Raw genomic sequence first — 18,368 nt, 5'->3', positions numbered from 1 at the left:
CAAACTGTGGGTTGGGACCATCTAGGTGCGTCGTGAGCCAATTTCAGGTGGGTCCCCATTCATTTCAATATTTTATTTTTAACATATTAGACTTGATGCTACCATGGTATGTGACTGCATTTGGGGAGATCTCTACTTTTAACAGGCTACTACGTATATGTTTTATCAATGATAATCAATGTTGCTTACTCCTGTGTAATTGTGGATTGGATTGCAGCCTAGGACTGTTAAAAATTTTCCTGCTTGATGATGTCACTTCTGGCAATGACATCACTTCTATGTTAATGACATCACTTCCAGTGGGTTCCAACATACTGTCATTTTAAAAAGTGGGTCTTGGGTTAAAAAGTTTGAGAACCACTGCATTAGACTATTCAATGTGCTGAACATATCTCAGTAATCCTTAGGACAACCCTGTAAATTAGGCCAGAATTACTATCCAGATTCCAAAGGATCTCCTCTATGAAGAACTCGTGCAAGGAAAGCGCCCTACAGGTAGACCACAGCTGCGATACAAGGACATCTGCAAGAGGGATCTGAAGGCCTTAGGAGTGGACCTCAACAGGTGGGAAACCCTGGCCTCTGAGCGGCCCGCTTGGAGGCAGGCTGTGCAGCATGGCCTTTCCCAGTTTGAAGAGACACTTGGCCAACAGGCTGAGGCAAAGAGGCAAAGAAGGAAGGCCTACAGCCTTCCTTCTGTCCAGGGAGACAGACCAGGGACACATTACACTTGCTCCCAGTGTGGAAGGGATTGTCACTCCCGAATTGGCCTTTTCAGCCACACTAGACGCTGTGCCAGAACCACCATCCAGAGCGCGATACCATAGTCTTCCAAGACTGAAGGTTGCCAACAATACTATCTCCATATTGTAGACCAGGGGTGTCAAACTCATTTCATCCTGTGGGCCACATCGGATTTATGGCACCTTCTGAGGGCTGAACTCCAAATGTGGCCCCCAGAAGTGACATGAACATCTGAAGTGACGTCACAAGTGACGTCACTTCCAGTGTTTTTAAAAATGGGAAAACTCTGTCTCCTCTCAGCTAATCACTGCCCCCTCACTCTGCTGCCTCTCCCCAACCCAGCCCACCTCCTGTTCAACCCTGCTAAGCCCCAATAGCCTGCCCAGTTCCCGGAGCAAGGGAAACAAGTGGGCATTCGCCACCCCCACTTACAAAAAGTTTGAGTTTTTTTCTCTAGGAAAAAAAACCTGAACCTTTTGCAAGAAGAGGCAGTAAATGCCACCTCTGCCCGCTCGCTCCCACTGCTACCTCCGCCTCCCACCACCAATATCCCCCTCCCGCCTGACCCCCAAGCAACAGAAAAGAGCAGACAGAAGCTGCATTAGCTGCCCTTGCTTGCAAAAAGTTCAGGGGCTTTTTTCCTCTGGAAAACACCCTAAACATTTTGCAAGCAGAGGTGGTGAATACATCCTCTGCCTGCTCACTCTTGCTGCTCCCCTGCCTTCCACAAGTAGCATCCCCTTCCCCCTGCTCCTGTCCTCCCACCCGCCCACCAGTCAAGCCCCTGGTCACCCCTCCAAACCCCAACCTACCTGCTACTGCAGCTATCTCCTCCTCCATGCTGGAGGCTCCGTATACAACCGGAGCTCTGCTCTGTTCAGAGAATGTTTTGAGGCTCGGGGCTGCCCCGCACAGTATCTCTGGCCCTCAGAAAGATGTTTTGAGGCCTCATGAGGCCTTAAAAGGTCACTTCTGGGTTGGAAGTGACCTTTTAAGGCCTACCGTGGTCTCAAGATGTCATTCTGAAGGCCGAGTATGCAGCATCCCCGGCCCTTAGAGTGGTGTTTTGAGGCCTCAGAAGGTCTTATAAAGCCACCTCTGGGTTTTCTGAAAACACAGAAGTGACCTTTTAAGGCCTTCCAAGGTCACAAAATGTCATTTTGAGGGCCAGGGATGCTGCACGTGGCTTCCCTGGCCCTCAGAATTCTCCTCTGGATGCGACCAGGGCAGAGCTCTGGTGGCAGCCAGAGCAAGCAGGGGTGGGGCAGCATCAGAACTCCCCCAGAGCACAGGGGCTACACAAAATGGCTCTGCAGGCTATATTTGACACCCTGTAGACTGTGGACTGGGGTTGAGTGATAATCATGAACCTGCAGTCACTTAGCAAGTTTGTTGTTGCAATGAGATTTGAACCAGGAATTTCCCACCTCACAGGAGGCACTGGTACTGGACATATCAAGACAACAATCATTACAATTTTTACTTCCCAATGATCTCATGACCAATTTTGTTTCCCAAAAGCCTAGACACCAGCAGAAATTCTTAGAGGAAGCAGAGAACCTGTACCACTATCTTAATATAGCAGCCTTGCTGGTTGCTGCTGGCTGCCCCATCCAACCCATTCTGGGAAAGCATCTTAAGAGCTCACTGAAAGCTGACTGTATTGCAGTTTACCTCTCACTGCAGTTTTCTCCCTCTAAGACCTGAAAGTTGCGCTCCTCAGTGTGAAATTCACACATGTGGGTAAAATTGCTCTTTGAAACATGAGAAAATTACAGAGACAAGGAAATGGGCCTTCCAGCATGCCCACATATTCGTATCGTCCAGAAAGCACTTACTTCAACAGAGTGATTGTCAAAGATGGGTAGTCTGAAAAAGCCTACTTACATAATTTTGAAATGTGGCACCCTTCACAGATTTCTCTGAGGTTTATAAGATAGATAGGAATTCACTACAGTTTTTAGGAAGTGATAGAGAAATTGTAATTTTATCCACATTCCAACCCCACCCCTGGCTAGACTACCACTTTGGTGTTAGCCATTGGATATCACTGAGAGCCAAAGCCAATGCATTTCTAATCAGAAGCAAGCCCCATCATAGTCAAAAGAACTTACTCCCAGGTAAGTGTGGCTAGTATTGCAGCCAGAGTCTTATAACTGCTTTGGTGAAGATGTCTAGGCTCGAGTGATAAGCTCCATTCCCTAGGCCTGGAAAAAACTTCTGTCACAGACACAGGCCTGGACCCTGAACAGGAAAAGCAGCTGGGAATAGTTGTAGAAGAAACTGGTGAGCAATAGAAAGAGAAGCAACAGCCAGGCTTTGGGTATTAAGCAGTGGAGACAGAATATGTAGTTCTCCCTTCAGTAATGATAAGGTTAGAAAAGTTCCCAACATTTTTCCATCCTGTGCAGAAAATCCACTAGTGACTCTAGTCAAGCAGCATGAATTTTTAATCAAGGAAAGACAACCAGCTGAGGAATATCAATAATAATGGTACAAGGGAACTCTTGGCTTAGTTGGCTTGGTCACAGGCCTCATCAGCAGTCAGGAGGAAATCACTTATTCATTTCAACGCTAAACACATTTACTTACAAGTAAACCTCCCAGGTTTCAGTCAACCTTCCTTTCAAGTAAGAATTCAAAGAGTCTCTGTCCAAGTCTCACCTGGATTCGGACAACCAATGCATAAAACTAGGGCAGCAGTATTGCAGGACAACCCAGAAGAATAAAGCCCCAGTTCCAGATTGCCAACTAAACTTGCTTGGAGATCAGTTCAATTCTATTCCTAGCTTCCATTTGTTTGTATTTAGATACAGAATGTTTCCTCCTTAACAGTTTTGCACTCTACCTACTATATCCAGCTCTTTAAACAAGACAGGATGGAATAATTACACTTCAGCATTAGCATACTGCAAGAAGAAAGATTGGGCTTTAAATCAAAGCTGTTAATATACTCTGGAGGCAGCTGATCTATTTTCCAGGATGGAGACAACAGTTTTAAAGGCAATGCATGACATGCCTAATGTAGGCTACATATGAAACCTGCATACTGAAGCCTCACAGTACTGGTCTTTTAAGACTTACCCTCTGCATATCAAAATGATTTCAGGAATTTCCTGTCATTCTTCACAGGGCATTCTATTTTTGTTTAAAATAAAAAATTTAAAAAAAACACTCTGATTTTACTTCAGTGCCTTGCACTTGTACTCAGGGAATTTTAAGTCCCAGAAATCAGCTTAATTTTTCCCGCCTAATTTCATACTGTTTCAACCCTCCCATCTTTTGGAGTACTGTACCACAGTCTTGGGAGATCATGTGTCCTCTTTGACATGTTACCACCAGAGGGGGCTGAAAGCTACTGTTGCTAAACAGAATGCCAGAGAGAGGATGTCCACTGGATTACTCATAATTCAATTGAATGTCATGTTCAGTAAATGATGACGGGGGGAAAACATGCTGGGCTGGTTTTTATGGATCTTTCTTTGAAATGTCTTTGTTTGCAGTGAAATGAGGCTGTTGCACTGTGCTGGAGAGTGAGCGTGTTTACGCAAGACATGCTTGGGATGAAACACTCAATATGATCCTTCAGCATGATGATCAGTCTAGTGTAGAACAGTGGGTGGCACATTTCAGCAGCATTAATTCAGAAATTAGATGGGGGGAAGGAGAATACCTTCAAATATGAATTCAAAAGGAAAAAGTTGAATTTGAAATATGCTGTGGGAGGGAGCAAGTGAATGGAAAAAGCAGGCATTGAGTACAGTGATTCACTGAGGTTTCAGAGTCCAATTTTCTGACACAGACTGTGGGCAATGCAGCAAGAAGCAGCAGTCCAAGGAGGCCTGGGCAGGACAGCTACGTGACCAAGTGGAGCTGGTGAAAGGGGGTGGGTGGGTGGGGGGAGGAAATAAGTCATCATCACCAGTCTGCTTCACGGCGGCCAATTCAAGTCTCTCCCGAGAACAGAAATAAAGCTTGGCACGGGGAGGGGCTGTGGGGCTTTGCCCAGTTTAATGTGACAGAATGGCAACCTTTTCAAAAAAAGCAGTACTGTACACTCTTTTCAAACTAGATGCCGCTTCCCGGTTCATATAGCAGATACCCAACCCCACGGCATGGGAGGCTTGAAGAGCAGCAGTAGGAAAACAGCAGCTGCACTCACAGCACCGAGAGGAAGAAATGGCAAGCAGGCAGGGGCTATTACGGTTATTTCCGAATAGTTTGGCATGCCTCTAATCAGAGCTTCTGTTCCTCTTTCCATGCTTGCTTTAGGTTTACTGCTGCGTCACTGCACCTAAAGGGCAGCAGCACAGACAATGGCTCAGCTTCCAACCTTCATTTCAGAAAAGTGCCCATCCTGCAAGTATTAAGGGTCCCGGCTGTGTCTATCACAAACACACACAGGGTACGATAACAGAAGGAAGCCAATTTTCTTGGTTTTTGAAGTGCTTTCTAAAACTAAGGAGCTTTCCTGGGGCAGAAATGGAGCCGTGGGGGTGAATGATGCTTCAATTGCACCAAATTATTCCTTTCATGGTGGGGAAGGATAAAGCAGAATCTTTTCCTAACGGAGATGGAGTCTGCCCAAAAAAGAATTTTTAGGAAGAAATCATTACCCATTTGGATGGGATGGAACATTCTTCTAAAAAACATTTGTGTGAATATTTCACCTTTTAAACTTTTTTCAGTGCCATTTGGTTGCTACTACTTCAGTGTCAAGTGATGAACGGCAGCAGCAGCCCGCCAGTGAACTCTCCAGAGCCCCTGGTACCAGCAAAGGGGCAGGAGGGAGGCAGGGAGGGGAGAAACAGAGGAGGTGGGTAGGATCAGAGGGTGTAACGAGGGCTGTAAGGCGGTGGTATTGGCAGGGGTGGCACTGCCAATATCCTATCCTCCTTCCAGGCCTCAATCTGTCTTCCCAGGTCCACTAAGACTTACATCAGCAAAATCGCTGGCACAGGTCCAAGTAGTGCCAGAAGACTTTTCCCCAAGTAAGGGAACAAATGTTCCCTTACCCTGAGGAGACCTCTGGGACTGCCCCCTTGCAGGATGAGAGCATACTCTGGTAGCACAACTGCATCAGCAGGGGAGGGAAAGGATAGTATTGGGCCCCAAGTACATTTATATACTGCTTTTCAACAAAACGCAGGTCACAAAGTGGTTTACATAGCTAAATAAATGGTTCCTAGTCCTCAGAGAGCTCACAGTGTAAAAAAAAAAAAAAGAGAGAGAGAGAGAAGACACAACAGTCACAGGGAAATAAGTTATACTCAGGAGAAAAGGAACAATAGCTCCCCCCTGCTAAATATAAGAGGACATCTCTGTAAAAGTGCCTCTTTGTCCTGTTGGCAGGGGTGACACCTGCGGCGGTTGGAAACATAGGTCAGATTCAGGCTAGAAGAGGCCAGGAAATAATTGAATTGTCCAACCAATAGGGAGCAGAAAAAGAGGATGAAACGTGGACACATATTTCCATAAATTGTTCATGGTGTCTCTGTAAGGTGCTAGGCTACACAATCATGCACCTCTGAGCAAATCGCTGCACTACAGTTTGGAGCTGTACATTATTTCCTACAACTACTGCACAGCTCCACAATCACATTTGCTGCCATAACAGTTAGCCTGTCAGGCAGTCCGTCATGTACGGCACCCCACCCTTCTGAAATAAATGGGATTTAAAACCACATGGAAAGACTGTGGCATAAGATACAATTCTAGACTCTCAGGAAAAGCTATTCATTTTAGACAGACTCGCAGTTGGCCACAAACATTCAAACAGGGCTATAAGACCCGTGGGATCACTTCATTAATTCATGCTTGCTGAAGCTGTTAATTATTTCTTACTAGCTGCTAATTGTTTTTCTTGGACATTCAGCTCCCTGGACTTGCAATCCACCAAGTGCAGTAGAATCTCCCCAATTTGTGGAAGATAGCAAATGCCTTCCTTTCCATAGAAATGCATATTACAGACCCAGAACCCACGGCAAAGGAGAACAAGGCTAATATAACTTTAATAATTCTTCAAAAGCGGAAATTTAAGCAGGTGCAGGTTTTCTTTCCCTCACACCTGCCAAAAAGCAGCCCTGACCTACTAGAATCTGAATTTGAGAATCACAAGATCAAACAGCATTCTGATCATCTTGTCATCTGTTCAGCACAGAGATGCAAACAAAGAAAGTAGCAGCAAGGGTGTTCTTTCACTTGTGGTTACATCAGCACCATCTTCAGTAATTAATCACTACCCCTCACCAATGGGAGTGGCTTTGCTGCTATGGAAGTCAACTAAGATCAATCCTATTAAATATGTGTTAATGGTCAGGGCATGGTTGCTATTTGGATACTGTAATCTCAACCCAGTATTGCAACGGGAATCAGTAGCCCAGCATCCCTTGCAACTGTCCAGATTGGCACCTGTTAGACCACAAGGGTCAGATAAATTATTATGATTTAAATGTGTTGTGGCAAGTTTGACTAACTCCTTGGAATCTACTCCTGAGTAAAGCTGCTTATGATCCTGGTATAAGTGAACTTACCCCTGCTAATTGGGTAAGAGGCACTTTTTCAAGTGGGTGTCCTCTTTTTAGCCGGGGGAGAGTAACTGGCCCTCCTCACCCCAGCAGTGTCTTTTCTAGTGGCTGTCTGCTGATGTTCTTTTGCATCTTTTTAGATTGTGAGCCCTTTTGGGACAGGGAGCCATTAGTTGTTTCTCTGTAAACCACTTTGTGAACTTTTTGTTGAAAAGCGGTATATAAATACTGTTAATAATAATAACTACAGTATAGTTAGGGGACCTTGGCCAAACTGTGGCCCTTGCTATGATATAATTCTATACACTGCTTAATATCCCTGGAGCTGGAAAGACAGCAGCTTTTTTTCTCGTCCCACCTCTGATGAACAACAACGGTCATGATCCCTCACGTGAGGAAACTGAAAATATCAATAACATTTGCCTGCATGGGTAATACAGCTGTCAGACAGAGGTAACAATGCAGATTATTTGGCAGAAATATTTTGAACCCTGTAATATGGTTTCATGCATACACTCTATATCCTTTATATGAAGCTGCAAAGCAGTAAATGTAGTCCTGGGTTACAATACACTGGAGGAAATAGTCGCTGGAAAGGGCATTCATGAAAAATCACATGATAAAATAAGAGTTTGTCAGACATTCTTGGTTTTTAACTATGTTCCACATGCAACAGATTACATGCAACATTGGGGAATGGCATCATCAACTGCAGTTCCCAATTTCTACAATCCCATTCTTGCTCTATTTCCAAGTGTCAGTTTTTAGGAATATATTATACGCCTTACACTGTGAGATTAAGGACAACAGAAGTCAAGGAACAGAAAGAGGGGGGAAGCTCTTACTTGCAGTCATGTTTCTCAATTTCAAAGTGCGGATTGAAGTTGAGGATGATCTTCTGATTAGGTTCTGGGGCATAAATGATCCACTCGCAGTTTTGATGGGAGGGGTAGTCCTGAGGGTAGCCTGGTGAAGTGATGTAGCCAGCATCTTTGGAATTCAAACGGCCCCCACATGACTGAACTAAAAACAAAACAAGAAACAAAGTCTAAAATAAAAAGAGTTGTTGACATTGGCAATGAACTTAATACACAATGAGAATTGTTTCTCTGAGTTTTTATCGATGGATGCCTGGGTTGGGACTTTTTTCCCCTCTACTTTTTAATGTTTCACAGACTTTTTAACAACCATTTCGTATCCAAGAACAAAGCAAATCCCTGGACACTTAAAGTGAAGGTGATTACTATATACAACAATCCTCCCCACACACGGACACATACCACATCTTAGACAGACCAGAAAAAAAGAGCAGCTATAAATGAGTTCGCCTACACAATTTCAGATGTTTTCTTTTTTTTCCAAACAGACAACACAGACATTTCAGACTATTTGGAAATGAAACTGTCTTTATTTCCTCCCTTCTGTTAGCTCTTTTACAAGCATTTCTATGGCTTTCTTCCATGGTTACCCTAACAGCACCTCACAGACATTATTAAATCCAAACTTAACAATAACCCCCCTTGCAAAGTAGAAAAGAGTTATAATCTCTACTTTACAAAACAAGACTGCTCAGATAGAGAAGCCAAACAGTTCATTCCAAGTTTGGAATCTTGGAAATTAGGCCCAAGGCAACCCTACATTCTCCCCTGGTCTTGTACTGCCTTTCTATCCCTTGCCTTTCTGTCAGGCCTTGTCCTTGAGTTCCGTAACTTTGCACAGTTAGGGTTGCCAACCCTCCGGGTTTGGCTGGAGCCTTCAGGAATCAACATCCATCTCCAAGTGGCTGAAAGCAATCCTGGAGATTTGAACAGGGCCTCCCTGACTTAATGACATTACATCATGTTGAGGGGAAAATCTCCAGAAATAGCTTCCGTCAGAACTGGCAACCCTAGGCAGAGTTCACATCTTAGTCACTGCCACATGTCAGTCACTAACTGCCATTTTGTTCTAGGGAGGGAACCTCCATGTGGTATGCCAAGCACAGAGGTGTCCAACAGCTCTCCAGCTCTTCAAAAGAGCCACTGAGGAGGGAAAACATCTATGAAGGAATTCACCAAAGGTCAAACTGCAAGAAGAAGGGAAAAAGGCAGTAGGCTTGCATGTTAACTATTTTCTTTTTTATACCACAACACTTTCATTTCCTTTAAAAAGGGGACTTGTGCTTTTGGCATGCATACCTACCTACCAAATACATAGGCCTATTTAATTGTTTTTAAAATAGTTGTGGCAGTGCTTAGAGGCAGAGATACAAGTACTTCTCCTAAGGAATGTGAACGTACGTGGTCTGCAACACACAGCTTGCTGAACAGTGCCCCTGCCTCCCTGATGGGATTGGGAAGCAACCTAAGCAATTACTAAGGGCCAAATTCCATGGGTACCTTCCACTGGCAGTGCTAGTGTTCCAACAGTGGAAAGCCCTCTCCGCATAGCAGAGGCAACAAAGCATGCAACAGGGCCACTAACACAAATGGCTGGGGACTGGGCATGTGCATGCCACACAGCATCCAGCCACTGCCAGGTGAGATACATTGGTGGTGGAGGTGGGGGAGGAAAGCAACAGGGTGTTTTGGACAGGAACCAGGAGTGCATCGGGGAGGGAGGAGTGGACTGGCAGCAGTTACTCACGCAGGATCTTATCCCTCATTTTTTCAGTCTGCCCCACCCGTGGCTCTTGTCAGACCTATACCAGCTATACAGCTGGCACAGGTCCAACAAGACCCATAGGCCATCAGGGGCCATATGCAGAAGTAAGAGAAAAAAATTTCCCTTTCCTCTTGCAGGTCTCCTGATTGCCCCTTCCACCACAGCATGCAGCCCACATCACCACGGCGTGCCTGCATGCTTCAGCATGGAGGATTGAACAGTAAACCTCATACAGACTAGCACTTGACAAACACCAACTGCTGAACATTCCAGCTGGGTTTGCAAGAAGTCTGCATGTCTTACAGACTCCCCACACAGGGCATTTCTGGAACAACTAGGAATGACTTCCAGATCCCATCTCGGTATCCCTTGTCTCAGCTCCAACCGCAAGTCTGCATTTCCACACCCCTAACCATCCCCCAAATCTCTCTCCCTTTTGGCTTTGCCTTCATCTTCCCTCCATCACCTCCAACATTTCAAGCCAAGCTAAGCAGTTGGAATTAAAGACTGCAATAATCAACAGTGGTGGTTTTTGTGGTGCTGGCCCACAAATAGCCTGGTAACAATTACATCTTGAGCAAGGAAAGCACTTTCAGCCCTTGGTTATAACAACAGACCCAGGAGGGTGATTTCATCTTCAAGAAAACATTTCATCTTATGAATGCCACAAATCTGATTTATTATTTCATTACTTGCTGAGAGGGAAAAATCTGCATCATACACACAATTGATAACATACTAAACAATCTCAACAATGCCTTCTTTCCCACACATCAACCATCCATACAGCACATGGCTTTTATTTTTTGTAGGCCCTATGTCAAAAGTGACATAGTTGAACGGCAATATCACTGTCATCAACAGATGATGGTGCTCTGTTACTATATAATGGGGGTGGCTGTGTAGGAGGTCCTGATCATTCTACCTATCTCAAGTGACTATGGAAGTAGGGGCTGGGGCAAATGGAAGAGGGGACACTGAATAGATGGTCTTTTATTAATTCAGACACAAAAGAGTGAAGCCATGTTCTGCTTTAAGATCCTTCACTCAAGAGGTGGCATAAGTTCAAGGAGAGCAGAGCGGCCGCTCCACGCCACTTGGATACAGGGGCTAGGATCTGGCATATTTGCAGGGTCCCAGCCCTACCTCCCACTCCCCACCCGCCCACCCCTGGACAACTCTCCCCCACCCTGGAACGACTCCCTCCCACCTCCTCCCTGTCCTCACCAGACCCTTGCGTCTGCCAAGCTTGGCTGACACAAGCCTCCCTGTCAAGCTGGCACAGAGGCTGGATTCCGTAGGCTGGCAAGCATCCCTACACCGGCCCAGCCAACTCTCGAAGAAGTGCAAACATGCCTTATGGCACATTTCCTACCCTCCTGGGCCGGTGCAAGGGACTTGTGCAAGGGACTTGCCCCAAGATGCAGTTTGGATTGCACCCTTAATCTGTTAGCAGGCTTTCCAGATTACAACCTTGAGATCTGCCCTTTACTTTTAATGAGCTTCTCACCCACCAACCATACATTGGGAGAAAGGCTGCAACAGCTTCTCAACTCTGATCAGTATCTGGTCTTGTCATCCACACCTCCCTTCCCTATCTGCCATAATGAGCAGAATTCCAAGGAAAGGATTCCAAGTACCACACAAAGAACACCACATGGACACAGAGACTTAATTGAAGTGCAGCCTCTTCCTTGCAGTTCCTTAAACCCCTCCCCCCCTAAAAACTACTTCATAAAAACAGAAGGTTCTCCAAAGTGGGATTCAATTTGGCACACAGGAATGTTGTTGGAAGGAAACAAACTGGAAACTCCACTCCAACCTTGCCTTGTGTGTGCAAAAATCACCTTGGCTCTTGGCCCAAATGCATACAACAGACATAGAGAACCAAATGCTTAGAGCACAGGGGTACCCCACAAGACTGGAGGTGGGATGTACAACAGACAGTCTCACTTTTCAGTGCATGGGGAGATTTAGAAGCACAGAGTATATCTCAAGCTAGAAACCTAGCAAGAGGTGCAAGAGTGTCTTCTGATCCCTTGTGAAGCTTAGCTTATCACAAACCCAACTCAGTTCAAAGGAAGTCAACTTGGGCCTTTAACACAACAAGCTACATATTGGAAGAAGTGATGGCTACAACATTACCACAGCATTTCTCCAGGGAGGCAGCAGCTGATTCAAGTCCACTATACATCTTGTTAACCTGGAAAACGTTTAAAGCAGGGGTGCTCATTATGTCAATCGCGAGCTACCAGTCGATCTCCAGGCGAAATGAGTTGATTGCAGGCTTCTCTCCCGTCCACGCATCCCTAGGAGTGAGCCCCTGGCAGGCTTGTGAGCCCAGGGAGTGAGTCCAGGGAGCCTAGGGAGTGAGTCCAGGGAGCCCAGGGAGTGAGCACCTGGCAGGCTCCTCCCTGGGAGAGGAGCCGCTGGCAGGCTTTTCTCCCGTCCACGCATCCCTGGGAGTGAGCCCCATTGACTCTACTGGGGCTGACTTACCTTTCCCCTGTTTTTGCACTGGTATGTATGGAGATCTGTCCCCCCCCCCCAACTTCCATCTGTTGGTTCTGTGTGCAAGGGGTTTTGCACTGGTCTTGCTGTGATGTCTATATAAAGATCTTCCCTCCCTCACACCTTTCCCCTGCTTTTGCACTGGTCTGTATAGAGATCTGCTTCCCCCCCCCCCCCCCTTGTATTGGAATCGAGGAAGATCTGGTGAGGAGGTAGATGTGGTGTCAGCAGTGGCCCCTTTAAGGGTAAGGCCTGGGCATCCAGCAGAGTGTGCTGCACAGCTGCAGCCACTTGAAGGCAATAGGGCCCTCAGGGATATAAGAGCACCTGAGGCAGGAAGGGCTCCACTTATTTATGTGAGTCAGCCTTTTCCTACATGAAGATCATTAAGTCCAAGTACCGTTCCACCATGACTGATGAACATTTGGAAGTGTGCTTGAGGCTGGCTGTCAGCAGCTACTGTCCGGACTATGCATCCTTGGCTGATTCATTCTGTGCAAGTCATCAAAGTAAACTCAAGTAATTACAAAAAATGTTTATAGTTAATTATGTTGTGTTGTGCAATATTGGCTCACTCGGTTATGCAAGGTACACCAACATACATTGTACACATAAATGTTATATGTTATGATGGCACGAACATTGTAAAAAAACTCTGGTAGATCTCCGGGCCTTGCTGGGTTTCAAAGTAGCTCTCCAGCCAAAAAAGTGTGAGCACCCCTGGTTTAAAGCATGGTAAGGCTGGCTATGGGATGACTAGCTGACTCTCTTCTAGGAGGAAGGAAAGTGACACATTCGTCCCAAAGAATGACTCAGTTGTGTGCCCTGATAACTTGTACTAAACCAGGAAGCCAAAGAGCAATCTTAAATGCATTATCCTTGGTTTCTTGCGGTTTGAAGTCAATCTCAAAGCATGCACATGTTAAGATACAAGCACAAACATTTTAGTGAGAGCAAATGGTTGGGAGTTGGTCAGTCACAACAGGGAAAAGTATGTTTATGAGGTGAGGGGGGCTGAGAGGGACAGGGATTGAAGGAAGCCAAAAATGACTGTTAAATAGTGCAGCCCTTCTTGCCCACTTGTGCCATCAAAAGCAATCCCCACCACCCTTGGTCAGCAGCTTCTGCTATTGGAAACAGTGCCCTGACACACTACAGGAGCTCTGTATAAAAGGCTCTAAAATGTTTAGTATGCTGTACTGTAGTCAGGGGCAAATTGACTCATTCTAGGCAGAGTACATGTGGAAACTGCTTTCAACTGCTATAAAAAAAGATATCCCCTGTGATCTGAACCTTTTGTCAAAAACAACTGATTATGGTCCTATTGTACATGATATAACTGAGGTGTGAATGCGAGGTGTGGGGGTGAACTTATGGTTGTCTCCATGAAGTCTATGCGCTTGTAACTGTTGACACACAGAGGGTTTTCTCTCCATGTTTGTGTTCCTTCTTGATCACACACAGGAAGCTCTTTGCACACAGTTGTATGGTAGACTCCGTGCAAACCTTCAGCTGAGTGTGCTTGTCACCATGATACTGGTTCCCCCTGGTATTGGCAACCTTCAGTCTTGAAAGACTATGGTATCACGCTCTGAAAGGTGGTTCTGGTACAGCGTCTAGTGTGGCTGAAAAGGCCAATCCGGGAGTGACAATCCCTTCCACACTGGGAGCAAGTGCAGTCTGTCCCTGGTCTGTCTCCCTGGCTATGGGCCTTCCTTCTTTGCCTCTTTGCCTCAGACTGCTGGCAAAGTGTCTCTTCAAACTGGGAAAGGCCATGCTGCACAGCCTGCCTCCAAGCGGGCCGCTCAGAGGCCAGGGTTTCCCACTTGTTGAGGTCCATCCCTAAGGCCTTCAGATCCCTCTTGCAGATGTCCTTGTATCGCAAGGACTGGTTCCCCCACAACACATGTATGTGTTCACTCTCCAGAATTATGCCACACAACGAAAGCTTCTGTGAATTAGGGTAGGCAGACCACGTAAAATACTGGACATCCTGGAGTTTTAGCACCTATGAAATTGTGTTCTAAGGATCCATAATGTTTTATGAATCATGTTCATGACTTAGGCAGAGTTACCACTTGACTAGCATTAAACTGTCTTGACATCTTAGTGGCTCATTTGTGTCTCTTCAACAGTTATCATACATCCCTTTGGGAGCCATATTTTGACTTGAGCAAATGCTCAGATAGGGCCATGAGGAAGGGCTCTGCTCAGTGACTTACTTCCATTTACATTCCATTCTCAATGGTAAGACAAAGCAAGGACAAATGACCTTAACCCTCTCCTTCTCAGCCTGAACACTAAACAGAAGCTTTTACAGAGTTCTTCTAATATTGCTCCCCTCAGATGCTTATCTTTCACCTGTGTCTTCAGGCAAATGAAGAGAATATGGCCAAAGCCTCTGTAGTTGTTCACACTGAGAGGGGAAGGGGGTTAAAAAGACTTTTGCCTCAAACTCAGCAGAAAGTAGGCTGAAGCTTTCAGTGTTGGGGATTACCTCAGGGCAAATAAGGTTTCCCAAGGTTGAGTGGAGCCCCCAGGGTGCCAGGTTATCTCTGCCATATGCTTATGAATTGAAATGCTTCCTTCCACCCCCACACACTTTTTCTCTCAGGGGGCTATTCTGGTTCTACAAAGACTTATGCAACATTCTAGCAGCAAGAATATTCTTTAAAACAAGGAAAGCCTAAATGTGTGTTCCCACAGCCCAGTCTTGCAAAAATAAAACGGTCTGCTTTATCTAAACCTCAGATTACCCAAATGCAATGGATGACCTCATGGTTCTACAGACAAATGAGGACCAAGTGTATATGGCAAATATTGCCTCAGCTGGAGAGATGTATAAGCAAAGGCTGAAATTAGAGGCCAAGGCAGTGTGAAATTATATAGTGCCAGAAGCATCCAGGTCTGGGAATTTTTTTTTAACATTGAGAGTTTCAGTAGACCACAGCGAAGGCAGGAAGGAGAAAGAGGGAAGAAAGGAAAGGCTTCAGAGACTTTACTCCTCTAACGTCAGTCATGCTTGAATATCACCATCTGCGTGAAACAGCATGGCCTTGTGAATTATATATTACTTCTCAGCAGCCACCTCCATAAGAGACCAGGGTATTCTTCCTGATAGGTGCCATTTCTTTCCATCCCCCAACCTGACAGGATGGCTGCCTCCCTCATTTTCACCTCAGACAGCCAGCCTGGCTGTCATGGAGGGTGCAAATGCAAGAGGGCAAAGAAAGAGCTTGGGGTGTTGTGTTCACTAGTACAGATCACCTCTGCATTCCTGTGGCTGGGCCTTTTCAATTTCCCAGTCTCTGCATCTAGCTGGCACTCAGATGTAGCAAACTAAGCTGCACTAAATCACATAACAAAATCAGGCCATTGCCTTTAATGGGTGTGTACAATCCTCTACTTAGTGAGGAGGCACAGGAGGGTGCCTGATCTCTGGCACAGATGAACAATTATACTGTTTCTCACACAATGGCAGAGATAGCAGAGATAATTAGCTCCTCACAAATCATCCTACTTCTGAATAGTTCACCCAAGCGCTCCCCCTCTTCCACATGCAAGCAAACCAAATTACATTTTCCCCAGGAACTCCACATATTCCCTGTAAACCAGAGGGATGCCTCTTTAGCATAAGTGACTGAACGCAGTATGAGCTTGCTTTGTGAGACGGGAAGGCCGAGGCCAAAACACCTGAGCTGACACAGACTAGTCCAAGCTCGGGGGCCATATGCTGACCACCCAGTAAGGATCTGGCCTTCCAGGTTCAACTTAACATGGGGGTGCCAGCTGGCTTGCAAGCTGCAGAGGGTTGTAATGTTCCCAATTTGTATGCCCCTCTGTCAACTTTGGCAGAGAACCTACAACCCTGGAATAAAACATCCTGCATGCCATAGTGAGACCAAGGAGAATAACATAGCCAAAAGCCAAAACGCCCTCAGGAAGGGCCAGCAGGCTGGCAGCACTGAAAAGCAATTTCATCTCTGTGAACTGCCTTCGCTCCCTCTCTCCCACCCTGCAAGGCCATTCTCTGGAAGAAGAATTTTCCTCCTTTCCAAAAGAAAGACACCCTGCCTTGCACAGAAGCAGCAAAGAGGAACAAAGTAACAGGAAACCTCCTCACATGAAGCTCCTTCTGTCCGCCTCACAAGGGAGTCATCACTTCCTACACGGCAAATTACTATTTTTATCTTTCACAAATAAAGTTCGTGTGTGTCTGTGTATGTTAGCATGTGTTAGTTTGTTCTAAAACACACTGATTGTTTAAACACTTTCTTCTCACACATCTGAAAGATTGTGCGACTTTTCCTCTTTTGGAAAATATAATCCTGGAGAAATCACAAGAAAGCATTTAAGAGCTAAGAACTTATAAAAACATCTGGTTTTGTTCCACAGAGAAAACTTTCTCAATGCAAAAACATTCACACAAACTTACAGTTTTTACTAAAATACACCAGTATAGATTTTATGCAGGCAAGCTACTCACCCATTGATCAGTTACTTAATAGATACAGATGTACAGTATATGCCATTTAAATTTTAGTCCTGTACACACTTTTAACCTTCCTCACAAAAAGAATTGCAAGCCATTTGCAGAAGCATAAACGCTTCCAAAAAAAACAATCAAGCAACATTATATTTTGCATAGACAGGGGTGAAATCTTCAAGCAAAGAAAACACATTCTGCACCTCATCATCCCCTCATACTACATACTGGATTCCCAGTATTGGCTGGACTGGTCAAATCCCCAAATATGAAAAAGACTAAAAAGACAAATTTATTTTCAGTTCCATCTTTCCTTACCTGCCTACCATATATCAGCCTGAAACTTCAAACCACTTATTTTTAAGAAGCTCCAGTTACTTCAGTTGATACAGCATTGTACCAGAATATAAGATTCAAGGGTAGAAATCTTTCACTCTGATTCCAATCCCACATTTAAGCTGCAGTCCTATGCCTATCTACTTGGACTTTCTTCCAAATAAAAATATGTAGGATTGCAACATTGGGGCCATTCACACCTTACACAGGGTAAATTCAAGTCTACCTTCGACAGGAAGTGGTAGCCAATCCTAGCTTCCTGACAAATGTATCTGTGTGATAGTCATGTTGGCACACTCATGTTGCACATGTTTGCAGATTATTGTTTGATACTTTATATCTTCAGGGATACACAAAGAATTTTAGGTGTAAACAAAATGTACTGTATGAAGATATCTTTATTACCTGAATATCAGTAATTTTACATGCTGAGACTTAACCCACATCGAAGAGGCATGCAAAATTATAGGTTATGCTCGTGACTGGCCCATCTGCAACAAGAAGGAAGTATCTATGGCCAGAAGGAAACAGTGGCTACCACAAGTAGGGTGCCCACATTCATCAGACCCTCCATATGGATCTGAGTCTATGAAACTACTTCTGTTTTCCAAAGAACCATAACACAGGAATTGAGAGTCAAACTCCATATTCCAGCAAACGCAGGATGATGGTCCAGCATGGCCCTCTCCTCCTCTAATGTAGTGTCCAAGATCCTTACTGGTGCCAGCGGACACCTGGATGTCCTAGCCGACATCCCTACCACAGCCACTGGGACTCCCAGCACTTCAGACACTACCACTGCTGCCACTTGAGACATGGACTCCAAGGGCACCACCATTTACCCCATGCTCTGGGCAAGAATCCCCTCTATAGGGAAAAAAGAGCAGGGCAAGAGGGACACTGAGCCATGCATTGCATTTGTGGCAAGTGCCCCTGTTGCTAAGGCAACAGAGACACCTAATATGGGGTGGGGAAAGGGGGAGCCCTGAGCCCATGGCAACCAGGAGGGATTTAAAGGTTGTCTTTGCATGTTATGAGTAGGAGAACAACATGGGACTGAGAGCTCTGTGGAAGCCTCTGGAGAAGGAGGAAGAGGCCATGCTTGAGTGCAGGAAATGGGT

At 45.4% G+C, this 18,368-nt stretch overlaps 1 protein-coding gene across 2 annotated transcripts in view; it reads right to left on the bottom strand.

The window, feature by feature from the left end:
• Positions 1-18,368, bottom strand: part of NRP2 (neuropilin 2) — a 204,907-nt gene that overhangs the window by 148,644 nt on the left and 37,895 nt on the right. For both annotated transcript variants that reach the window (XM_066623286.1, XM_066623373.1), the window contains exon 2: positions 8,117-8,294. In XM_066623286.1, the coding sequence (XP_066479383.1) occupies positions 8,117-8,294 (178 nt within the window). The remainder of the gene's footprint in view (positions 1-8,116; positions 8,295-18,368) is intronic.

This window comes from Tiliqua scincoides, chromosome 1 (assembly GCF_035046505.1).
Source record: "Tiliqua scincoides isolate rTilSci1 chromosome 1, rTilSci1.hap2, whole genome shotgun sequence".
Lineage (NCBI taxonomy): Eukaryota > Metazoa > Chordata > Lepidosauria > Squamata > Scincidae > Tiliqua > Tiliqua scincoides.
The sequence above is the reverse complement of the archived record's forward strand: the minus strand, read 5'-3'. Positions and strand labels throughout refer to the sequence as shown.